The sequence below is a fragment of the Boleophthalmus pectinirostris genome, unplaced genomic scaffold (genome assembly GCF_026225935.1).
Source record: "Boleophthalmus pectinirostris isolate CB_2022bp ecotype Guang Dong unplaced genomic scaffold, ASM2622593v1 HiC_scaffold_163, whole genome shotgun sequence".
In the NCBI taxonomy this organism is placed as follows: domain Eukaryota; kingdom Metazoa; phylum Chordata; class Actinopteri; order Gobiiformes; family Gobiidae; genus Boleophthalmus; species Boleophthalmus pectinirostris.
In genome coordinates this window covers 1-25,000 of record NW_026571100.1, presented here as the reverse complement: position 1 = coordinate 25,000, position 25,000 = coordinate 1, and the positions used below count along the sequence as shown (strand labels likewise).

The window sequence follows — 25,000 nt, the reverse complement described above, 5'->3', positions numbered from 1 at the left end:
GAGGTTGAGTCTTCAAGTTTGTCTATGCTTATACAGTGGGCTCTTATATTACTATGTATAGATAGTAGCCATAGTACTGTGTTTGAACATCATTTTACAAAGTGAAAGTCTTTAACATGAGCTTGAGCAGGAATAACAGACGGTTTGTGGTGTAACGGAAAACTGACAGTCAATAATGGGGAGACACATGAGTGCTCCCACATGAACAATTTTAAAATGATGGGACTAACTATAATATTTTAATTTTTTATTTTTTTTTAATTGTGTTTAGTTTGGCCCATCATTTTAGAAAATGCTTAATATACAGAGAACTTGCATCAGCTGTACTACATAACTTTAAACTTTTTAATAGGCGCCGTATAACTTGGTACAGCCTTTAAGTGGTTCCAGCAGGGACATGATGGCGACTCCTCCCTCGTGCTCGCTCCCTGGAACAGAGCTGCTGGAGCGGGTCCTGGAGAGGCCTGCTCTGGTGGTGGTGGAGGAGCCCAAAGACCGGGGCATGAGGTTCCGCTATGAGTGTGAGGGCCGGTCAGCTGGGAGCATCCTGGGAGCGTCCAGCACAGAGTCCAGCAAGACTCAGCCTGCTATAGAGGTACACCCACAATGGTTTATATGGGTGTTGATACAAGTGTGATAAAAAAGCAGAAATCACTCCTGAAAGAGATAAACTACACATAATTATGAACTTTTACTCATGTTACAATGTTCTAATTTCCTCTCAGCATTAGTTGTATTTTTCATGTCTGTTTCAGTGGTAATACATTTTTGTGCACTTGCGGCTTGCCTTAACAATTTCATTTTGCATGTCCCCACCTACAGCTCTGTACTAGAGATTCTAGCCATTTTGAACACAAGTCAATGGATTGTTTCTATTAAGTCATTTTAGGTCAATATTGCTGTTGACAAATTATGTGATAGTTTATTACTAAATACCATAAAAAACATCATGTCTTCTTCAAGTATATTTACAATTTTATTTTTGAAATAGTGTTAAGTATTCATGAAAAACATCATAATTGAAAAATTTTAAATCACAAACAATCATAGGTCATTATTTTATACAAACAGATGTATCACACATACATGTAATGTTTGCACTAAGAAAATATACATCAGATTACAATTTTTTAAATATTTTGTCATATTGTTATATTTTCAAGCTCACTTGTTTGCTTTTGTTTAGATTCAGGGTCCTATTGATCACATCAAGAAGGTGAAGATTACAGTTTCTCTGGTGACCAAAGACATCCCACACCGGCCCCACCCACACTGCCTTGTCGGGAAAGATTGTCCTCCTGGTTCAGGGATCTGCGTAGTTACATTTAATCCTCATGTCAACCGCAGACACAGGTAAACAACCTTCTAACCAACTGACTTTCTGCACAATGATTTTTTTATGTTTTCTGTTCTCTAATCAAACTTAATATTTTCAGTTTTGCCAACCTTGGTATTCAATGTGTGAGGAGGAAAGAGTTGGAGGCGTCACTCCAAAAGCGGAGAAGTCAGAATATTGACCCATTTCAAAGTAATTGTTCTCAGTATTTGATCTATTCTAAGTGTAGCTAACACTTTCAAAGTATTCATGCATTTTTTTTTTTTATTCTTAGCTGACTATTCGAGGGGTATTGAAGACATAGACATGAATGCAGTGCGCCTATGCTTTCAATGTGAGCTGGAGTGGGAGGATGGCAAAAAGGACTGCCTCAAGCCAGTTGTGTCAAAGCCCATCTATGACAAAAGTAATAATTGAATATGAAGCCCTGTTTTTGTGCATTTTATCTTTACATCTTTGCTCTTTGTATTTGTGCATATTACAGAGGCTACAACCACATCCCAACTAAAGATCACAAGATTAAACCTGGACCGAGGGCCCTGCACTGGCAAGACAGAGGTCTACATGTTGTGTGACAAAGTACAGAAAGGTAAAATATTATAAATATCGGTGTGAAAGGGCCCATTTTCTGACCTATGGTATAATGTTGTTTCCTTGTCACAAATATATCTGGAGTTGTGTGTTGTTTCATTAACACATGTTAAACACACAAACCCTGCATATTTAGATTGAGTTCTCAGTTCCATCTTGTGATGTTGCGTAGTAATACAGGAAGTGCTCCATTTAATTCCATACCTCTTCACTAGAATAATTTGGATCATTTCAGCCCTGAAATTTCCAGTCTCTACTAACCTAAGGTAAAAGTAGCTGTTAACTTCAAAACTACTCCTTCATGACTAATAAAGGTTTACTCAAGCATGTGCAGATGAATTCTATCACACACACACACACGCGCTACCAGTTTGTCTCCTCTATAGTGTTATTGCTTCCTGGGAATCTTCCACAGTATAGATTTAACTTATCTATCTTATGTTTTTGTATTTCTCATAAATATCTTGCTGTGAACGGGGTTTTTCATAGATCTGACCTGCAACTACTTAGTCTGGTGGTGTCATCTGCTTGTCTCCATGGACAACGACAAGTTAAATGCCATACTGTGGAACGTTTTGGGTAGAATTTCATGGAGAATAGCTGCAGGTGTAGTGTCTACCAGTCTACTTGTCTACCAGGAAAGGACAGGTGTGTAATAATACATGCTGTAGTGCAGTAACATTCCTCTCTGTGATTGCCTTGCACAGATGACATTGAGATAGTTTTCCGGCGAGACTCCTGGAAAGCAAATGGAGAGTTTGCCCAAACAGACGTCCATCGGCAGGTGGGCATCGTGTTTAAGACACCTCCATATCAAGACCAGAACATCACAGAGGAGGTGGAGGTCAGTTTGTGTCTGCGCCGCATCTCTGACCAGATGGAAAGTGAACCGGTAACTTTCATATACAGTCCCCGCAACCCAGGTTAGACACACTCTCATTATAGTCCACTAAAACACTGAAGCTATTCTTAGCATTTATAAAAATAATCACTGTGCAATTCTGTTCCAGATCCTTATGAGGTTAAACGCAAAAGAAAGATTAAGTCAGACATGAGTTTCACAGAAAGAGCGTGTACATCAGGTAGAGTTGCAGAAAACCTTTGTTTTATGTTTTTACTACACCTTGCTTTTTGTTTTGCTTTTAACAGCTTAAAGCCGTTCATAATGGGGTAACCAGTTATTTGTTCCCATTCTAGAGAAGAACGCCTCTACTACAGACCCCTTCCAGATTTCACCAAACCCTCCTGGATCAACTCCATCCTCAGAGGAGCACCTTCGGTTGCAGCCTGGCCCGTTTCAGGCAGAAGTCTGTTGCATGGAAGCCCAGTGCTCCAACATGGCCCCTGACGAGGCGTCTCTCATCAATCAGCTAATGGAGATGCCTGGATTTATGGACATATTTTCTGACCCAAGTTTTTCCTCACTTCCTTCTGGTTTTGACCAGGGGCCTGAGGCTAGCACCACCTTCACAAACCTGGACATGAACTCTGGTCCATACTTCCAGGACTTTTCTCATTATAATGATTTACAATTTAACATGCTGGTCAATGAGAATCAGACTGCTTCATCTGAGATGGTCCAGGTGAAGACTGAAGATGAGCTATGATGTGACAATCACAAAACTCACACAAACATTACACTCAACTGAGAATTATAGAAAATTGTGCTAGTATCTACAATTATATAGTAGCATCTAAATTACCTGTCAACAAAGATTAACTGGCACTCAACCAGATGAATAGAAAGCACTTTATTGGAGAATTTTGCCTGTATGTATACATGTATGTTTTACCCATTAAACTGCAAGTAGACTTAACTTAAACCTAGCCTTGCTGGTCAAGGTCTTACCAGTCGGCACCGTAACAACATTCCTGTTTAGGATGTTCTGTGTAAGCACAGCTCTCAAGAGTAATCTGAGCAAGACGGACTTTTGGTCAGTATGAGAAATAAAACCCTCTTGATCTGGAAATAACTGTGACAGAAAAACTGGTGTTTGAGGTTTGTTGCCAGGCTGTCTTCAGAAGAATGAGAAGTACATTACAATACAATGAAAAAAATTGTCTTTGCCTTATCACCCTGCAGATGTAAGTGTGCTTTTTGTTTTTTGTGCCTTTTCTAATGAGCTTCAAAGTCACACTTGACTCAATGCTTATTTAAAACAACTCATGTCTTACCTGGTACCGATTATTATTGTATTGTTATTGCTTGTGGTAGAAACACTAGTTCAGCATTTAAATGGAAAACGGTAGTATCTCTTATTGCTTTGTTCTAGTCTGAAACCACAAAACATCAATAAAATGTGTAAACCAGTAAATGTATAATGTACTGTGCTTTCTTTTACATGAATGAAGAGGAACATGAAAGAATATTAACTGACTTCACCTATATCCTACTACCTACCCATGCATTTTAAATTCAGTATGAAAATGAAATATTTCAGTAGGTACAACTGTATCTGTCGCTGTGTCTGAATTTTGAGTTGTCTGTGAGGTGTGAACCTGCCTGGATACCTTCTTTTCTCTCTTTAAGTAAATGGTAACATTCCAGGCAAAGCAATAACATTTAACTGAGGCAACCAGAAAAGTTGCATAGTGCCCTTTTAATTATAGTTCTCATTAAACAGGGGATTTTTGTCTTAAGAGGTGCCAATAGCCTTGAAGTTACTTGTTTGCTGGTGGCCACAGGTATTGTTTTGTCTGTTGGTTGGTTACACCCATGGGACTCCCCTGCACCTGAAGGGATTCCCCATCAAACAGAAACTACATAGGAACAGTGTGTGCACAGAATGAACATTAAATTCAAAATGTTCCAAAGCATTATTTTTTCCAAACTACAGACTTAACTGCTGTAGCTTTATATTATTATTTGCTAAAACTTTAAATTGCACAATAATTATGATTAGCATAAAAAAGTATAATAAATGATGCTCCATCTAGTGGTTGAGTACAACAGTATCAATGCAGGTAATGGGAATTTTTTTCATTTATCCATCTGCAAACAACCCACAAGCAGCAATACATATAGGAGACAGGGTTTAAATAAAAACACATATTTTATTAAATTTGCCACAGCGTATTTACATTTAAATAGTATTTCAATCACCACAAAACACCTGATCATCAATGGTTTGTTACAACTTATCTTTCAGACACAACAGTGTTAAATGTTGATTCAATTCTTCTTTATGAGAAGTGGCTCTGACAGTTTATGAATATGCAGCTCCTCAACCAGTTTGTCCACACTGGTTTTAAATAATGGTTCAGGCTCCTAAAAACAATGAATAGGCCAAAAGATAGGAACAGAAAGTGTATTAGTTAAACAAAATCAATTTAAGTACTTGAAAAAGAATCTGAAGAGAGAGCACCTTGTGCTCCAACTGCCGCTGTTTTTCAACCGCTTCCTCCAGACTCAGGCCCACCCACTCTGCCTCCTCTTCTGGGATCTCAAACTGCTGCTCAACCACAATAGAGAACAACAGTGACTCTACAATTTCTATTCTTGGTATCTTTGTTAGGCATTTTTAAGATCTACTCTAAAAGGCTAAGGTTAATATCCCAACCTTATACTTATTGTACACCCTCTCTCTTGTGTCAGAGTCATGGGGATAAAGCTCTTGATCTTTGCGTGCCAGACGGAGTAACATCGCCCTCTTCAAATCCATACCCAGCTTGGAGTTGAGGTCTTCTTTTGGTGTCTGTACCAAGTAGAATAAGAAAATCATTAAGAGAAATTATGCATGTTTTGTTGAACTGAAAATATTTTGTTTTACCTTGAGAATGTAAAAGTCGAAGCCAAATGCTGCATCAATCAGGTCCAGAGTATGGGCTGTGACTGTAATGGTAAATTTGTGATCAAGGATTTCACTATAAAGCTCCCGTTTGAACAGCTGTGGTTTCCATGTCTTTTTTAAACGATTTGACATCTGCAATAAGACAAAATTCACCAATAACATTAGTTTTAAAAATGTGGGTACATTTTAATAATTAGTTTATTTTGTAGACTTATCACCTTATCATTGTTGGCATATCTGTAGCCTGATATCCAGCCCTCTCCACCCCACAGCCCATCCTGGGATTGAGGAGGATAGTACAGAGGGATTGGGACATCCTGCACTCTTTCTCTTTGGCCCGTCTTTGGGTTGAGCTTATACTCAACACCCAGGGGCCTGAAGTGGACAGGTGTAGGCTCCTTCGGCTCCAAGGACTTGAGGTAATGTTTGGGTAAACGAGCATAAATGCCCTGCTTCAATTTCAGCACATTCCAGATTTTGGGTGGGTATTTATGGAGTGGCATAATCAGCCTATGATTTGTCTGTAGCCAAATCCTACAATAAAATAATAAAAAGTATGAAAGAAACCAGCTTTTAAAAAGTCCAATATTACATAGCAAAGGAGAAAATTCAATTCTGTCATATGGGCAAAGGTTCAGGCAGATATAAGGCAGTGTCCACCAGCAATCTGACCACAACTGAAGAAGCACCTTGGATAAGCTGTGAAACATATTGAATCAAAAAACTGTTGTCCAGTTGATAGAATTAAATTTTCTTTTGCTATGGATCCTACTTGGATGACTGAGGGAAGTCCTATCTTGCGCAAAATTGACTCATCTGAGCTTTACGCCATGTTATATATAATGTTGTTACTTCCTCAAAAACATACCTTTTTTATCAGTCTTTCTATATTTCCAAAGCTCAAAATGCTCTGTTCCACCTTGTGATGTCATGATGTGGTAGTTTTCAAGTTAACAGCTATATTTTACCTTTATGACTTCAGAGATTGGCAATTCCAGGACTGAAATTAAATAATTCTAATCTATGTTAATGGAGTTTAAAAACACAGTAGAGCACATCCTGTATTACCACATGATGTGACAAAGTGGAGTGTTTTCTGTTTGAGAGAAGAACTCAGTCTAAATATGCAGGGTTTATGTGCCAAACATGTGTGAATGAAACCAAACACAATTCCAGGTATGTTTTTCATGAAGAAACAACATTATAACATAGATCGGAAAATAGAGTGATATGGGCCCTTTGACAGAGCTGACTGGTCACTGATACATTCCCCTACCCACTGAAAACTGTTGTATATTGAGTTTGTACTGTTATGGTATTTTCAAGGCATGCAGTCAAAGTCTGAATTGTCAATAAAGAACTTTAACACAATAGTTTTAAGACTGAAAAATACATGGGTACAGAAAAAAGGCACGTGGGAAATGACAAATTGAATAAAAAGGCTACTATAATAATAAAATAAATAAATAAAATAAACGACATAAATAAGACTATATTTCATTACACAGGCTTTAAGAAACCAACAGCATTAGCAGTACAATTTAGCTAACACAATTAACCTAAAAAGAAGAGGGCAAACACATACAACACAAATCTTACCAGAAGTGACACTAGATCATAATTTAAGTGGTGCAGTTTTATCTTTATCCCTCAGTACAATCGTGGCTGAGCTACACAAGGGCACGCACGACTCATGGCACGGCTACGCACACTTCCGCAAATTTTGGCCCGTCTACCACGTGTGACAATTCTGGTCTGTCTATTGGCTCACAGAGCTGTCAATAATCCTAGTCGGATGTAGCTTCTTTGAGGGAAAAATAGTTTATGTAGCCTCCGTAGTCTGTTGGTATTTTAATAGATTCATAGTCGCCATTTGTTGTTTTGTGTTTAATAAAAAATATATTTAATTATAATAAGTTTATTCTAATACCATAGAGAGCATTAATCAATGCAGCGGAGACATTCTGTTCTCCGCCCGAAAGGTGGAATTGAACCACTCTGCCGCTAAGCAGCTACAGGTTTGAAGCCTGCACCCCGGACCACCGAGGCTCATCCGGGCATTTAACAAACGGAAATCAACCAATATATACGACGCGTGAATCCCTACTTTTTCGGTCATGGTACGTTATTTACGTTTACCATATGTTTAACTTGAGAAAGGTTCGTAGACTGATAGCAGCTTTATATTTTCAATCTCAACAAACAGGAATTCAAATCTAAGATGAAATTGTTGTGTTTGCGCTTTCAAAAATGCCTATGCAAAATAGGTCAGCTGTGATTGGTTGGTAAGATAAAGGTAAAGGACAGGTGAACGCTTTACGGAGTCTACTGATTATTAGTTTCTTTTAGCAACAGCAATAACAATATGCTGTAGACGTATATAAACTAATTTATTAATAAATACAATATTAATACTAACAGCATTACTGTTACTTGAAGTAGTCTGACCTAGGCTAATGTTTACAAGAGACTAAGCATAAAAAGGTATGTAAAGTCGCACCTACTATCATTGTGAAAAGGAGAAAAGTGGAGAAGGTGAATATACGTTTTTGTCCTTTCATTTATTCATTAGGGGAATGTACAAATTAGCCTATACTTCCTCATTCAACCAACCACTCATTAGTTCATGGATGATCCCTGACTAAAGGACATTTGCCTACTGACACGCCTACATTGAGCTGTATGTTGTTATAGCCTACTGGACAAATGCAATAGTGAATGCGAGCACAAATTTAACTATTGAGAATATATGCCCCTTTTCATGGGTCTCATCAATATGTGAATTTAAAACATTAATCTTTACAAAGTCTCAATCTCCTTAGTCTCAATCAATAATATTTACCTTCATCCCCTCTATGAAATTACTTATACAGACAATTGGGGGTAATCTGATAACTATAATCAGAAGATATATTAACAAAAATGTTCCCTTAGTCTAATAGTTCAATAGTTAATAAACCTCTTCTTATTAGGAGGCTGCACAAATAAAAAGCACATTTAACTTTGTTTTGTCATCCAGGATATTTTCATGATTGTTCAACACATTACGAGAGTAGCAGTGTTTGGATGTGGACTGTGTTTCTGATCTTGTCAGGGCTCTTCTTTTGTTCTTGCACTCTTCATTTTGTGTTGTTCTTCCAGAAGAGAGCAGCACATGCGACCAGCACAGGCCTCTCCACATGTCAGGCTGCAATGGGGGGTCCCTTGGTCTGTAAACTCAGGCTGAATAGTGCTGCAGGCCACTCCCACACTCTGGAGCACTTTGGTGACCTCCAACATTATATTGGCACACCTGCACAGGATTTTAGAACAAAACCATGGCTCAGAGGAGAACACAACAGATAAAAATGACAGCAGGATTTCAGAATGGTTCCTCACCTGCTTTGTAGAGAGGCGCAGCATTGCACATGGACTGAGGCCACTGTAAAGGACTCTGTGAGGGTCCAAACATGGAGTTCATGCACTGCCTCTACTCCTGGGACAGCCCTGATCTTCTGTTCAACTTCATCGACAGAAGGATGAAGAGGAGCGCACTGTAGGAGCACTCGTCCAAGTCTGAAAACCTGCCCAGCAAAGATATTGTTTCTGAAAATGTTTTCAATTGTTACGTGCATTTTGTGTTCAACAAACTGACCAGTGCTATTGTTTTTGCAATTAGTAAAACAACAGCTAACAATGAAAGCATAGGATCCAAGTAAACCAGAAGGCCACACAGTTTAGAGTTGTGCAGACACATGGAGCCCATGCTCAGTGCAACCAGGCCATTCACCAGAACTAGAACAGGAGTAAGGAGAGTCTCGCTCATGTGCAGCCATGGGGACAACAGGCTCTGTGGAAGCGCCTTGGTTTCTGGTGGTGGTTGTTGAACATCATTTGGAGTTTTGCTGTCTAAAAGAAAACATGTGCTAGTTTACACATTGACTAAGCTACATCATGTAAAATTAAAAATTTCATATATTCAAGTCATACATGAGTAAGTACCACAGGTTCCATTGGTATGATTTTCGGTCACGTCTTCAGAATGGAGGGTATTTGGGTTACTGATGGTCAGAGCTGGACTGAGCAGTGAGCTACATCCTTTGAGTTTGTTGTTGGTGAACACTCCACCCTGCTCAGCCAGGGTCTTTTCTTCTTCAAACATAGCTGTAGCTGTGAAAAACACAGCTGTTGATGGAACTTTTTCTTTAGTTGGACATCGACATAGAAACTGTGTCAATAGCCAAAGTTAACTTAGAAGATTTATTGATGTTAGTTACTGTCTTAACTAGTGCATGGTCAACAGTCTATACAGGCATCATGAAACAGATGCTATATTGAGTGCATGTTACATACACTCCACTTTGTCATGTCATGTGCTACAATAGTAGATTCAATATATATATATATATATATATATATATATATATATATATATATATATATATATATATATATATATATATATATATATATATATATATATATATATATATTTTTTTTTTATGTATATACATATATATATATTATTTTTTTTTTTTACCGTTGTGGTTGATCTCAGTGTGAGAGCTTCTTTTCAGCTCATGATGCCAATGGAGTCCAAGCAGGAACACCTTCAAAGTCAGACTCACTGTACCAGTGGCCACAAGCAGCAGGGGGCGCCGTACTACTGCTGGTTCCAACACAAAACTGCAAATTTCAGTTATGTATATGGTATTTAAACTGAGCAAAAGTAGATTAGAGATGAGCACGCCCACGGGATGTGCTCTCATTGCCCTGTAGTCCACACAGGCCTCGGGGGGTGGAGAAGGAGTGGGTTGCTCCCGGGGTTTGACAGAATCAAAAGTATTTAATATTGGCACATAAAATGTGCTTAGAAGCATGAACAACGTGTGGAAGGCGTCGAGTAAAATGATGGAGGACCTGCCCAGCTGACTGATGACCATCTCACTAAGCAGCAGCACAGTGGTTAACCCGACCTCTGTCCAGGTGCGCCCCCTCATGGTCATTGCTGCGTGGGGAACAGGTGCAGTAAGGCAATATTTTATTTATAAGTTATAGACAACAGATGTGATGTCTTAATTTGTCCAATAAATGTTATTATTTGTTACTACTCTCATCACATTTGCAAATGGTCAATACAGATGGTCCTTTCTTTTCATCTTGATCTTTTTGTATTAGAAATAAATTAGAGATAACGTGTGATATCAAAACAGAAAATTGCCACTGCAGTTGCCTGTATGTCTACAACAAAATAAAAAAAGTGCAAGTCACAAAGATATTAGCAATCAACAATAAGTTAACTGAATAGAAATACTTAGTTTCATCACGATCTCCTCTAACTTGCAGGACAGGTCCTCAAAGTTATCATGATCACAATGTATAGACTGGCAAATTAAACTCTTCGTTACCTATCAAACTCTATCAACGTAATCATTTGTAATTACCTGTTAAATGTGATGAATCCTCCTGATACCAGACACAGTGTGGTTGCTCCTCATCTCCCTCTGCTCAGTGGCCCGTCCTCTTTCAGATCAGAGTCATGTGATGTGTGTGCAGCATCCTCCTGTCTGCTTTTATCCTGTTTGCATTCCCAGCATAAGCCCCATGGTGGGAGAAATACCTCTGAGGAACATCACCCGGCCCACCCACTCTCAGACTGAAGCTAATTCTATCTGATCAGATCCTCATTGTGTTGGCTGAATTACATAATCACCTCACATTATGATGGGAACCCACTAAGCCCTATTAGCAGACCACTGGGAGTGACTCGGGGTCTCTGAACATAAATTTATGTAGAAGTGAAATTAGTATTTGAAAATGTGTTTTATGTAAAACACTGCAACTGGGCAAGGACTACACCACTGCCTCTACTACTACCACCACCACATAGACACAGGCCTATCCAAAAATTGAATGGCTCTTGCCATATACATTATTTTTTTAAATTGTGGATGAAAGAACACATACTTACCATCATTAAACAATGATCCTTATATTATCACAATGCAGCAGCAGTACATCCTTATGAAACACAAATGCTGCTCCTTAAACATTAAATCAGATAGAGAATATTATATATTTTATAATGTTTTAAATGAAGAATATCTTGCATACAAAACTCCCCACATTTTTTTTATTTGACTATTAGGGTGAGCAGGTTTAGTTATCTTGACATTCCTTTTGAGGCTTACTGCCAAAGTCAAAGCTCTGAGCTTCACCCATAGCCCCTCCTTTTCATCGCAGTTCTAAGGCCCTTCATTCTCTCCACGATGGGCTTAGATGACCCTTTGTCCAACATTATTCAACATAATTTACAGTATGGATTTCCCCTTGAACTAAACGGCAGTGGTCACTAATTTTGACCATTGCAAGAAAGCATCACATTTACATTGCGAGTGTTGCTGTAGTTTCATTACACACAGACAGAATCTTTCCACTCATCGTTTAATTTATTCATTTTAATCAAAACTTAGTTTAGAAAAGCTCCATTATATTAAATTATTTTAATACTAATTTAATTTAATTTAATAATATTGGAAAAATTAATGTAAAGTATTGGTGCCTCATCAAACTTTTTTTTAAAGCCTCTTTCATAGAATGGGATTGTGGCCACACTGACTGTAGTACCACACAATGGGCTAAATCAAAATCCTACTTAAAATTTCAGAAGTATCAGGAGCAAAGTTTGTGGCAAATTCATCTTTTATTCATTTTATTTAAGGGTCTAATTGAATTTCAAGTTTTTCTAAACTATAAGTTTTAATTTTCAATAAGAAAACAGTGGTTTGAATATATATGGAAAAAAAGAGTTTTACTTTTTGATTTTAATTATTTAAAAAATGTATTATGCTAATTTTTTGGATAGCACCTCATAACTCAGCAGGAGTTTGGAAGGCAAAAGATGTATATATTATAACAACATTGGACACTGGATGGCAACTGAGCCACTGCTAAACAGAAACAGGAAAAAAGACCTCGTCATAAGATTAGTCCTTACATGCATTTATTGAAGAAGAACAATTTGCCATACATTTCTTTGTGATTACCAGCACATTTCAATTAATTTATCAAATTATTATTTAAAAAAATCTAAAAATTAAAGCATTATAAAGAGTGGGGGCAGCACAATGAAGATGACTTAAGGGCACAGAAAAGTTGGGGCTCTCATACAGTATAGGACAGAGAGCTGGATAGATAAAGTTTAATGCTGAGGCCTTAGGAGACCAGTGCAAATTATAGCACCCCCTTGTGGCCACAAACAAACCCAGCAGTTCAGAAAAGACGATCTATATTTTGTTTTAGAAGTTTCAAAATGTGAAACTTGAACTTGAAAAATGTGTGTTTATTTTGTAACTGCACCCCAAATGCAATCATTAACCATTCAATAATAACCTTTATGTCCAACCCCCAACCCCAGAAAAAGAAAAGAAAAATTCAAAACTAAATGTTCGTTCAAGTTTGAATCTAAAATGGACATCAAAAGGGGGAGAGATTTCAAACCAACCCCCCAAGCAAAAGAATGTGTAAAGGGGAAACAGAGAAGGTCCAAAAAGCTATAAATAAATAAAAATAAATGATTATTTAGTCTCTAAGTAACTCAACAAAAAGTACATTTGCTGTGTTTGGAAGGCAACAGATGAGTTATAACAAAAATAGGATCAATATGACAAGGGCAAGGACAACAAGGATCAAGACACTTTCTCTTTATAATGCCAACAATGACTGAAGAATGAAGCCACAAGATAGAGACGGCTAATATTAAATTGTAAATATCAAAACCAGTTTCTTTCAGAATTTCTATAGCTCTTTAAACATTGGAATTATAGATTGTAACTTTCGAAGCAAATCAAAATGTGAAGTCAGCCGCTAGAAGGCTTGGGGACATTGATTCCTGAGGGGACAAAGTGAGCAGAACACAAAACCTATGCACTCTGGCAAAGGTTCAACAGAAGGGAGACACAGATGGAAATGTGGACATCTAAACAGACAGATCTAAAAAGCCTCTGACAGATACAGCTTTTATCCTGTTTAAAAGACAACAGGTCCATTCTGAGTCCAGCATTCTGCTATATTACGTCAATGACAGCTAAAACATCCTGTAAGAGCAAGTGGTAGTGTGCAAACTGTCTTTGGTTAGTGTTTTGTCCACTTGCACCTTGATGGCTGCTCTTGTTCATCATTGCAGATGGACATGTTTTTTGTCAGTTTTGAGATCTCTTCTTTTGTCTCCAGTGTTTTATTTATAACTGTAGTTTACACTTCGTCAAGCAGTTAGAGTTTGTCATTTCTTGACTTCAGTCCCTTATTGTAGAAGATTTTATTCAGAAAAAAGAATATTTGAAGAACCAGTCACGGCATGGTTACAGCATTGTTCTCTTTCATCCTTATCATCCCTGTGGAAACAAAGTAAAGACAAGAAAAAGGTCAGTTTTCTTTTTGGAAAATGGCAGTATAGATACAGTAATTGTAAATATTAAATGATGCTCAGTGATGCACAATACAACAACACTATACTTCAATTTAAATAAATTGTACAATCTGCCTCTATCTAGTTGTGGCCATATGGAAAAAATAAATATACTATAGTATATTATATACTATACAGTAATTTTCTTGGGGGAAATTTGGTATAAAAATGATTTTTCTTACCTTATAAACTCACGGGGCATCCTTTCCTGTGTCTAAACTGGCTTCTAGTAGCAGCTCTTCCAAGTCCTGTCCACAGCTGACACTTACTGCACAATCACATAAAGTAGCCACGTTATTTTTGAGTACGACCAGTTTAATGTCCATTATGTTCTGACCATAACTCACCGTGCTCCATGACACAGCTGCCAGGTTTGGGGCTGTCAGGATCCAGCAGATGAAGGGAAAACTCAGTCTTCAGACCATTGGGCAAAACAGCAGAGACCTCTTCTTCTCCTGTCAGAGCTTCACTGAAACACTCATCTGCAGAGCTCTCATCTGACCCATCATCAACTTCCTCAGGTGGTGGGTTAGGCTCCTGCATTTCTGGGGCTGGTACCTGCTCTTCACTGGTTTGTACAAGCTCAACCTGCTGTATTTCCTGGTCTTGACTCAGTACCTTAGCATCGGATTCTTGAACGGTCCTCAGTTGACTGTCATCGGATTTCTCTTGCTTGGTCTGTATGACTGGCTGCTGCTGCTCACATTGTCCTTTGTCCTCTGTGAGACTACTAATGGCACTATCCAGTTGCTGTTGTCCACAGGGGGGATCATGTTGGGGGCTTGTAGTGCTCTGTGCTGTGTCTGTGGTCAGTGAAAGTGTTGCTGTGTGCTTTGGTGGGGTATTTGTCCCCTGTGCGCTCTGGTTTAACTCTCTAGTGTTTAAAGTGCTTGGTTTGGTGTCCTCTGTTGGTTGACTGATCAACTCTGACTTCAGTGTGTTGGCTTTAGGTTCATTTAGTGTTGCTACTGGACTCTGCACTGACTTCAAAGCAGAAGTCCTTGTGTTTTCTATGGTTGTAGTTGATGTGTCAGTGTCTGCAGATTTGTTGGAAAGGTTTTCCCTCTTGCTGGTAGCCTGCACTTGCTGTTGCTCAGGAGGGCTCTCGACTCGAGTAACCATGAAGATCTTATGTCCCCGACCTGGACTGGACACTGAAATGCAGCGCCCTGGAGAAGGCGGAGTGCCAGCGGGGACTGCAGCCTTGGTGACAGTGATGTTGGAGATGGTGCTCTGGGATCCTGCAGCAGGGAGAGGGACAGGAGGGGATGATAGGGCAGGAGATGCAGGGGGTGCAGGGGGTGCAGGAGGTGCAGAAAGGGCAGGAGGGGTAGAAGGAGTAGGAGGGGTAGAAGGGGCAGGAGGAGGGGTAAGAGGGGCCGGAGGAACTGATTGGGCAGGAGGAACTGATGGGGCAGAGGAGGGTTTACATAGCACTACCTCCTCCTCATCCTCAGTATCTGAGTCAGAGTCCACAACTGCTGGAGGATTTCCTTTCTCAGTGCTCTCCTCTGATTGCTCTGCTCCATTTTCTGGTTTCTCTTCATCATCATCATCTTCTTTCTTTGGTCCCTCACCTTGGTCCTCTGAATTCTCACCCTGCTCTTCTTCTACTCCAGTGCCATCTTCAGTGGCGATCTCAGCCATACTGGCAGACCTCATCTTCTGCTCATTCTCCTCTTTCTCTTTAGCTAGAATAAAGTTTCTTTTACATCCATTTTGGATCTCTGACAGCAGGGCACGCTGCGTTTCAATGAAGCTTTTTACCTATTTAAACAAAACATAAAAATGCACATGGTAATATTTCAAATATTAAAAAAATATATAGCGAAATAATACTATCAGATCTGCTATTATTTTCTCATGTGCTTTGGTAATCAAACCATGTCAAAACAAAACATGGCAGTTTGAGTAAAAAGGGAAAATAAAAATACAGAGTACTGGGAAGCAGAGCCTATTTCTGCAGAAAAACAATGGACATTTATTTATCTCAAGTAAAAGAAGTGAAGCATTTAGTTCTGAATGAACACATGCATTTTTAGGAGACATCTGCATTTGAATGACACATAATTAGCACTGTGGTCCAATTCCAGACTCTTTAGGATTCAAACAGAATGTAGAAGGGACTGACTGGTTAGGCAAGGGCTCTCATCAATATCATCTTTGCACTTTCTCCTTACGACCTCTTGCATATTGTTGATATATTTTTATTTCTTATTTCTATTGGATTTTATTTTTACTTGTACATATATATTTATATAATTATGCCTTAATTGACACCAGTCTTTTGATATTTTTGCTACTTATTTAGAATTAATTTTTACCATTTATATTTTTTCTCTTTGTTATTATAGTATATTGTGAGTTACTGTATCCAAGTAATTTCCCCTGTGGATCAATAAAGTTTTCTTTGCTAAAGGTGCTTTATACAACAATAGAAGAAACATGTAATGTGCAAAAAGTGCACCTTCCCTCTAATTCTCTGGTAAATGGTCTAATTCTCAACCTCTCACCGTTTCCTTTTTGGGCTCCCGGTCCAGGTCCAGGCGCAGCAGAGAGGTGTTGACTTTTAGAGCAAGCGACAGAGCCATGAGTCCGCCGGTTTTAATCTCATTCTCCCGAAGGTCCAGACGCAGCAGCCTGGGACTCTCTGCGATGAATTCAGCTACAGCTACTGCTCCTGAAAACATAGATAAAAGAGGCTGAAGTAAAGACAGTTAACAGTAGCAAGAGACAAAACGCTTGTACCTTCACAAGACAACTTGGTAGAGGCCAGGCCCAGTCTAAGAACAGAGCGGTTAGCGATCAGTCCATCTTTCAGTTTATGGACACCTTCATTACCCACAGAGTTATGGCCCAGGTTCAGAGTCTCAAGGCTCTGAGTGCATGGCTGAAAAGAAAATATCATTTTGAGAGATCGTACATTCTTGGGCTTAGTAAACACTTTCATATGAATCTAAAAAAACAGTAATAAGTGTGCCTTTAGGTGACAAGAGAGATTTATCAAGAACATTGTAAATGCTACTGATAAGTCATTCTTGTCATGTAATCAATTCTGTGGAGTACAAAGATCTACATTTCAAAGATAAAATATTAGAACTATAAACTTTGCTTTTGAAGACCTAAAAGCAAAGTGGTCATACGGTTCTAAAACTGAAGAACTGCAGTATTAACTCTCCATAATTACCAGCCTAAAAGTCACCCAGCCCTGAGCAGAGCAGCATGACTCAGCTGTATGTATACAAGTCACTAACAATAATAGGACTTTGAGGAAACACAAATTACAACTGTCTGCTTTAAAGTTTCATTCCGCTTCATCAAAACTATTATCTTTGTGCCGTGAGTTCTTTTAAACATTACATTAGTAAGACAAGAGAAATTTCATTGTTTCTAAAGTGAAAAATGCTTCATTTGTGTGGCGCACCAGTGCAGCAGCGAGGTAGCCCATGCCATTGTGGGTGAGCTGGTTGTTCCATAGCACTAAAGTGACAAGCCCTTTCCTCTGTTCTTTGAGTCCTTCACAGATATAGGCCAGACCTGTCAAATGACAAACACATATTTTTGGATACACAAAAAATACATTATGATTTTCAATTATGATTATCAATGAGAAACACATTTTCCAATGTAAAACACTATACATGATAATGGCGCTGTTTACCAGAGTCAAGGATGTGATTATTGCGTAAGTCCAGGATCTGAATATTATAGTTAAACTTGAGCAGGTTTCCGAGCTGAGCAGAGTCCTGGAGGCCGTTGAGCTTGTTGTCTGCAAGGTACAGCTCACGCAAGTTCATGTTCATCTTTAAAGCAGTAGCTAAAAATGAAAAATAAATGATAAGCACAAAAGCTATACAAAAATAACCCATTGTAACTTCAGTCATCTTACCAAGTAACATCAGTGGCCTGCCGGATAACCCCGCATTTTCCAGGTGAAGCACTGCCAGGCTGCCGCTGATCCGGAGCGCTCTGGCAACAAAGGGAGCGGAGTGGTCCAGGAGAGGGGTATTACGGGCATCCAGATACTGTAGAGAGCTCGTCTGAAAGAGAATGTACAGTGATTATAAGATTATAGCTTACATATCCACATTGTGAAATATGTTGTTTAGTTTGAAGTTCACATGGTACTGAATCTTACCTTTCTCATCATGTGAGCAGCAGCCTGCCATCCTCGTGTGCCAATGTGCTTGTTGAAGGAGATATTAAGGTGTGTGGCAGACTCGTAGTACTCAATCATATCGAACAAAGCAGATGCGCCCTAAAAAGGATGATAAGAGGAGATAAGGAATTGTCTGGTAAGAACAAGGGAAAAAAGCCTTAATAGACTAGGGTTTGATTTTATCATTTACCATATAAGGCAAGTTATAAGCAGTCTAACTTGCCTTATATGCACCATTGTGAAGTATTGTTTATTGTTCAGAATATGAACAAGACGCTTGGTTTAGAATGAAATCCTGGTGACTCAGCGACTGAGTCATTCACATTTCCGGGCCTGTAACCCAATGCAAACTGTTTGACTATGTGTGAATTTTGTATTATCTAATCTAATAAGATCACTTTAAAACAATGACAACTGCTCAAGTGATTAAACTTAATAAAACCTATTTTGAGACTGAAAATGCAAAGTTCATGCATAGTACTATATAAATCGTTCTACCCTAACACAGACATCCATAATAGTGTTTACAGAAGAATACAGTGTAATAAAATATGTAGTAATAATTATCCAATGCAGTGTGTTACACTGCGCTTAACATAAGGGACATGTATATTTCTTACATCTTCATCCAGGTTTGTCTGTTCAAGGTCTATCACTTTAAACTGGACCCTTTTCAAGATCTCCTCAAGAACTTCACAAGATTTGTAGTCCAGCTTCTCGCCTGGTAACAAACAAGCAGAAAGTCAATATATTTGTTTTAGGTCAATACATAAACTGTTTCCCGCTTACCTTTTAGATCTAAGCATTCATTTCGCTGTGTCAGATCTTGTAGTTCCTGCAGAAACCAAAAGCACTGAAATCAGTAAAAGTTCAACAGTATACATTTTTCAACTACTTTAGATAATTTTAGCACATTATATTTAACTTGAAAATGTGAATTTAATTAATCCTAGGCCACTTGAGATATGTCAGTATCACAGACTGTATATATCTTTTATACAGTCCATGGTTTGTATATTTACAACAGTAGTGGGCACAAGAAATCCAGCTGTGCACAGAAGAATAAGGCCAAACAGTAGGAACTGTATAGTGATCTTAAAGCAGGCAGGGGTACTTCTGGATTACCACTAGAGGGCGTCAAGGTGAAGGACAAACGTTTAGGGGTATAAATACACTGGATTATGCAATTATCCACAAATCAAATACTACTCCTGTTATATCTTTCCAACCAATATGATACAAATTTAAAAATCTACATTGTTTACATTGAAATTTATACTGCAAGCAAGAATTAAATCAAACAGCATTTTTTTTTTTTTGACAAAGATACCTTTCCTAAGGCCTATAAAAATAGTCATCTGAAATTGCTCAGATGCAGATGAGGCTTTTCTCTCGTATGAATTCATGACATGAAAACAGTGCAGGAAATATGAAAGGCCAAACCTGTCCCTGGTTTTCTGTCTGGTCCATTCACAGTAAACCCTATGACCTTTACCCTCGTGCCACTGTGTATTTACTCTGAGGCTCTGACATTTCCTTCTGACTCCACAGCCATAATGCAACAGTTCTGGTAACTCTTTCCTCAGAGATTAAAATTAATTGAAAGATTCACTTTTTGGTAAAAGTAAATTTGTAAAGTAAATTTGCAAAATCTGTTTTGTTCTAGTAGATGCAGCTACACAATTAGTTTATGACAATCTGCACTTCCAAAAGAAGATCATCATTCAGTCAGACCTTTTATGAACTGATGTGATGTGTAGTAATCACTTGGAGCTTTTCCAGGAGTGAGGCAGAATGAGAAATGTAAATTGAAGACTTGATTTGAGCTGGTAGTGACATAAATGTCTGTGTAGAGCAGGTGGCCTGCCCTCTCTCCCAGTGCACCAGAGCCTTAGGGAGCGCCACACCAGTGACACAGGTTTTCCAAAGGTCCAGGCTTCAGGACTCCCAGAGGAGTCAGTGCATGAGAGCATTCAACACACAGCTTCTAAAGAGCCAGTCACATAAACACAGCCAAACAAGTGGCCAGCTAATACATAACCTGTGGGCTATGGGCTGGCGGGGCGCCACGTGTACAGTGCAGTGGGACTCATAAAGACAGCATTTAGAAAAACTGTAAACGCAGCTTGCCTCGTCGCCCTCTACTTACAGCCATTTGGTATGACTTACTTGTTTGTGGCTGTTAGAGCAGATGACTAAGTAGAAATAAGAAAATGGTGTCAGTGATAGGGGCCACCACGATTATAACTAATTGTGACATAAATTTGTTACTGTAAATGTCTTTATACTGGATGATAATTGCATTAAATGAACAATATTAAAGTTCAAATCTCAATGAGCCACAAAAAATTTTGAGATGTTTCCAGATATTCTGGAAACCTGCACTAAATATTTCGTACTGCATACAGACTGAGGTCTGTCTGGACCCCACACCCTCCACTGCATATCTAGCCCGACCAAACATGACCATGCAATCAGATGTATTGTCTTCAGTGATACGTGACACAGAGGAACACATTGGTCAATTATGATTTACAAATAAAATCAAATTGATCTCACTTCAGATTAACAGAGTTTAGTGCTTTGCTCATTCTGTAGAAATCTGAGATGTTTTACAGTCCCCTGTGATATTAATTTCTTTTCCTTTATTTTTTCTGATATGAAACATGCATGTCCGCGGCTAATCCAATTCTCAATCTCACTTATCTGAAAACACTGAGATTCACCAGTGGCCAGACTCACTTCGTTAAGTATTAAAAAATGCGTATTCTAGAGCCCAGGAAGGCAAAAAGGTGCCCATGTCAAAATTAAGTCCCCCCCCAAAATACTATACCAGCGTTCATTTATTGAACAAGTCGCTATAGCAATTATTGTGACAGGCCAGAAGAAAGTATAAAAAGGCCTAAAGTTGATAGTAGAGGTGAGATCGGGCCTAAAAAATCCAGCCCGACCCGACCCGGCCCGGCCCGCGGGTATTAAAACCCGACCCGGCCCGAGCCCGACCAATTAACTTGATTTGCAGGCCCGAGCCCGAAGCAAACCCGAAATGTCATATTTTATTTGTGAGGACTCGGGAGGAGGAGCAGTGCTCCGCGTCGAGGTGCCAGTCTTTTTGCTCTCGTATGAAAGCAAAGCGCCACATTGACGACATTCAGCGAAGCCAACGCAAGTTTCTGTAGCATTTTCAACAATCAATTTGAAGCTTTTCCACACCTCACTCTTACCGGTGCGTGTTTGTCTTTTCAGTTCTCCTGCCTTTAGTTTAACTTCTTGCTCCTCCATATTGGGGATACCAGGTCAAAATAGATGCAGACTTGCGGAGGGGAAGATTATTAAATTAAGAGGGGGCGTTCACGTGCGCAGAGCTCTGGCTCTGCGGATCCTGTTTAGTAGTTAAATAGCAATTACATTACATTACTTCTCTGTTTTATCCATATTATTTATTTTATAACAAGTATTCCTTAGTTTAGTATCCACACATCGTTTTAGCATACATTTTATAAACATATATTTATTTGAAGCCCGAGTGGGTCGGGCTTGGGCTCGGTCTTAAGATCTTACCTCTAGTTGATAGGTGTAAATGCACTGAACATGTAGACTACAGAGGTTTAACACATCCACAGTGAACCTCCCCATTGTCTTTTGACTTACGGTAGGTTTAATACCTTGTCCCTAATCTCAATCATGATGCAGTCCAGGTTTTTCACACTGTGGGAGCATCTTTCACAGGGAAATAAGCAGGTAATAATACAGTTTCCACATGCATAGTAACTATTGTATGTATTTTGCACTTGTGGGAAAATTATGAAATGGTGAGAATAGAGAAAAACAGCGCAAAGACTATGTTGTACTGGAGGCAGTGCTCACACAGAGGGATTACTTAGCACATGACTATTCTGGCTCAATGGTTGAAAGCACAATAACAGAGAAACCTGATGGGAAAAGATGCAACGTTTATGTGATAAAGCATTTCTATGTACGGTATAGTTATAACAATTCCGGAGCAAAACTGACTACAACATGTTAGTATCACTGTACCCCTTCCCTCTTAACTCTGTCACAACTAGTATCTTGTACAGTTATGCATGGAATTTTATAACAAATTTCAGTTGAAAGCGCTGGTTGTGCAACAAGACAAAGCCTGTACAAAGACATTACCTTGGACACTGCATAGAATTACCTGAATCTGTTTGAGCACTTTGGGCAGAGGTTTACAGTTGAGTTTCTGACAGGCCAGTTTGTACGCAGACAGGATCTCCTCCACGGTCACATTCTGAGCTGCAAAACACAAAACAGGGGTGAGGCCTTTATTTTGAAAATCACAAATCACAGGTGAATTTTATTAAGTAATTTAAATCTTTAATGTAAGGTAATAACAGCCATTATTGAGGTTAGGAAAGGGTACTCCCTTGAGTTCACTAAAAGAGCATATTGTTGTGCCTTTGCCATCCTTGTGCTGCAGGGCCTAACTTCTGTCAGATGACTGGACACTTTGGGCTCAGAGACTTAATGGAGACGTAAAGTTAGGTGCATGACTTCTCACAATAGAGATGTACAGTGGTTTTATTATCAAAGCTCATTCCATTGGCATTTAGTTTAAAAAATGAAATTATACATAACAGGTTAAAGTACAACAGCTACTGTACACCAAAATGAGCAGAAAACCTCTGGGGAAAGCCTTATGCCATCCACTGGTAAAATGGAGCAATCTGAAATCTGAAGTCCTACAGGTAGAAGATATAAAGAAAATGCCAAAAAATGGGTATGGGCCTGTCATAATCATAGCTATATATCGACTTGTTCCTGAATAGAAAAGAAAAAGTTGAAACCATTATTTTTTGAAGGGCTCAATATTTATCGTGTATACACACGCATGCGCACACACACCAAAAACTTTTTCTGTTATCTTGTCACTGTATATTATCAAATAAATATCACCTATGGCTCATTAATTAACTAATTAAGTACTTAGTTGTTTCATTCTGCCATTTATTTTTTTGCAACTCATGTTTTTATTCTACTGTTAGTTTATAAAAATTTTATACAAGTATATTGTTTATGGTTATTGTTTCAATGCCATGAAGTACTTTCAATATTATAATATTCAACTTCCACAAAACGTGTTCTCATGCCTGACCTGGTAAAATCTCTCAAAAGAACAAAATATCTCTGCTAAGAATGTATCTGATCCAAACAGCACACAAGATCACAGGAGTTACACAGAAAAGTATTAATAAACTCCTAAAAAGCTAAATAAACAAAACAGTCGCTTCCAAAACTACAGCTGACTCACTATGTGCTTTCCACTTTCTACTGTCCTCCATAAATGATTAAATCTACAATCTGTATATGTTTTGTGCAGTGACGTATTGCTATAATGCACAAACAAAAACACAAGTCCAAGTCTTATTTTCCATAAGATCAGAAACTCTGTCTGAGATGATATGGCTTTAAGACTTTAAGTCTTAAAGTCTTAAGACAGAATTAAATTACATTTGATCTAATCTAATCAAAAGGGTGGGTGAGTTGAATGTAGGGGTGTAATGATACTTTGTTTAATAAACATATGTACATATCTATTCTCAGGCTCTTTGGACTAAAGAAATGGAATTGGTGGCAAACTTGTGAATAAACCCTAAATGTGTGCATTTCCAATATTTTGGCAGGCAGCCTGGACAGTACAGTGTGTGCATTTGAACACCGTGTCCTTGGAAAGTGTTATTGTACAGAGTTGCTGTGGTGCAAGTTTGTAAACATTTCCTGAGGGAAGGTGGTTTGGGGGTAGGGGGGATAGAAAGACAGGTCCTTACACGAGATTTGAATGTGTACATAGATGGTGATTCATTTAAAAAGAAATTTTAAGAGAAGAAAGAGCATGTTCAGTAAAGTATCTGTATTTGAGATTTTGGCTGAATACAGTAAAGAGGAGGAAATGAAAGGCAGTTAATAGTACCAATTGGTAGAGTACTGGGCCATGGTCTGCAGCAGAGCTTGTGCTTATTCTCTTCTGTGTCGTTGCACAGCCTGCTGCTGCTCACACATGTACAATGGGAGGAGCAAAGGGTGGCAGGCAAAAGGGCGGCAATAAGGGAGTGGAGGAAGTAGAATGGTCTGAACAGGTTCAGACTAATTACAAACATGACCATGACATGAAAACTCAGTTTTACTGAGGATATATAGCTGTACCACAGAGTAAAAATTGACTGCTTTGGCAGCGACCCACTCCAGAAAATGTCAGATATTTTTTGTAAAATGCTTAATCAAATCAAATCTAATTTGGTGATATTATACTGGAATGAATTAAGTTAGGAAGGATCATACAGATGTTACCTGAAAAGCAAAAATCTGTAGCTTGGCCTTAGGCAGATCTCTCAAGAAGGGGGGCAAACATTCTGGAGATATGACATGTAAATGCAGCCAACTCCTATTTAACATGCAAGTGTCAGAGCCTAAAATACCCGAGGCTCATTTCAGGCCCTATTCTCTGCCATTTCACACTGTAGTGTTTGGACAGTGACGGCAGCGTCATTCACACAGGACAGCTGACTGTCAGAGAGGGACCAGGCTCTGTTCATCTGCTCGGTCAAGATGCAACTAAATGCAATGGCTACAGTAAATCTGTAGCATCTACTCTAATATCAACTAATGAAAAGAATAAGTCTGCATTTTGCTTATAT

General features: G+C 38.8%; 4 protein-coding genes and 1 non-coding gene across 5 annotated transcripts; 1 reads left to right on the top strand and 4 right to left on the bottom strand.

Annotated features, from left to right (window-relative positions):
- The first annotated feature begins 6 nt into the window (after nt 1–6).
- On the top strand, nt 7–4,242 carry relb (v-rel avian reticuloendotheliosis viral oncogene homolog B). Its single transcript, XM_055152217.1, has 8 exons — nt 7–595; nt 1,187–1,353; nt 1,437–1,528; nt 1,611–1,742; nt 1,821–1,925; nt 2,635–2,850; nt 2,938–3,009; nt 3,125–4,242. The coding sequence occupies exons 1-8, from the start codon at nt 398–400 to the stop codon at nt 3,532–3,534; spliced, it is 1,392 nt and encodes a 463-aa protein (XP_055008192.1). The 5' UTR covers nt 7–397; the 3' UTR covers nt 3,535–4,242.
- Nucleotides 4,243–4,961: 719 nt separating this feature from the next.
- On the bottom strand, nt 4,962–7,464 carry mrpl28 (mitochondrial ribosomal protein L28). Its single transcript, XM_020928654.2, has 6 exons — nt 7,318–7,464; nt 5,937–6,252; nt 5,698–5,850; nt 5,488–5,622; nt 5,293–5,379; nt 4,962–5,195 (listed from the first exon to the last, which is right to left on the bottom strand). Exons 2-6 carry the CDS (start codon nt 6,219–6,221, stop codon nt 5,100–5,102), a joined length of 756 nt encoding a protein of 251 aa, XP_020784313.1. The 5' UTR covers nt 6,222–6,252; nt 7,318–7,464; the 3' UTR covers nt 4,962–5,099.
- A 226-nt stretch (nt 7,465–7,690) lies between these two features.
- trnastop-uca (transfer RNA opal suppressor (anticodon UCA)) lies at nt 7,691–7,777 on the bottom strand. The gene has a single exon. It is a non-coding gene; the product is annotated as a tRNA-Sec (tRNA).
- Nucleotides 7,778–8,260: 483 nt separating this feature from the next.
- LOC110163687 (proton-coupled zinc antiporter SLC30A1) lies at nt 8,261–10,703 on the bottom strand. The gene is made up of 5 exons (XM_020928695.2): nt 10,238–10,703; nt 9,700–9,867; nt 9,353–9,606; nt 9,097–9,281; nt 8,261–9,010 (listed from the first exon to the last, which is right to left on the bottom strand). Exons 1-5 carry the CDS (start codon nt 10,701–10,703, stop codon nt 8,809–8,811), a joined length of 1,275 nt encoding a protein of 424 aa, XP_020784354.2. The 3' UTR covers nt 8,261–8,808.
- A 1,975-nt stretch (nt 10,704–12,678) lies between these two features.
- LOC110163536 (protein phosphatase 1, regulatory subunit 37) lies at nt 12,679–22,659 on the bottom strand (the record flags this gene model as incomplete). Its single annotated transcript, XM_055152216.1, has 12 exons — nt 12,679–14,090; nt 14,347–14,432; nt 14,512–15,931; nt 16,678–16,844; nt 16,913–17,054; nt 17,589–17,701; nt 17,826–17,981; nt 18,054–18,204; nt 18,303–18,422; nt 18,944–19,044; nt 19,113–19,158; nt 22,504–22,659. Coding segments are annotated over 11 exons (2,649 nt in total), but the record flags the coding sequence as incomplete, so codon positions are not given.
- Nucleotides 22,660–25,000: the final 2,341 nt, after the last annotated feature.

Bases quoted from the DNA above. Each gene is read 5' to 3' on its own strand.
- LOC110163687 (XM_020928695.2), bottom strand. From the start codon at position 10,703: ATGACCATGAGGGGGCGCACCTGGACAGAGGTCGGGTTAACCACTGTG. The intron at 9,868-10,237 runs GTAAAAAAAAAA...TGTTTTTCACAG, and splicing joins CACTGAGATCAACCACAACG to CTACAGCTATGTTTGAAGAA. The intron at 9,607-9,699 runs GTACTTACTCAT...GTTTTCTTTTAG, and splicing joins TCATACCAATGGAACCTGTG to ACAGCAAAACTCCAAATGAT.
- mrpl28 (XM_020928654.2), bottom strand. From the start codon at position 6,221: ATGCCACTCCATAAATACCCACCCAAAATCTGGAATGTGCTGAAATTG. The intron at 5,623-5,697 runs GTAAAACAAAAT...TACTTGGTACAG, and splicing joins TCGACTTTTACATTCTCAAG to ACACCAAAAGAAGACCTCAA. The intron at 5,196-5,292 runs GTGCTCTCTCTT...CATTGTTTTTAG, and splicing joins AGCGGCAGTTGGAGCACAAG to GAGCCTGAACCATTATTTAA.
- relb (XM_055152217.1), top strand. From the start codon at position 398: ATGATGGCGACTCCTCCCTCGTGCTCGCTCCCTGGAACAGAGCTGCTG. The intron at 1,354-1,436 runs GTAAACAACCTT...TAATATTTTCAG, and splicing joins CATGTCAACCGCAGACACAG to TTTTGCCAACCTTGGTATTC. The intron at 1,743-1,820 runs GTAATAATTGAA...TGCATATTACAG, and splicing joins AAAGCCCATCTATGACAAAA to AGGCTACAACCACATCCCAA.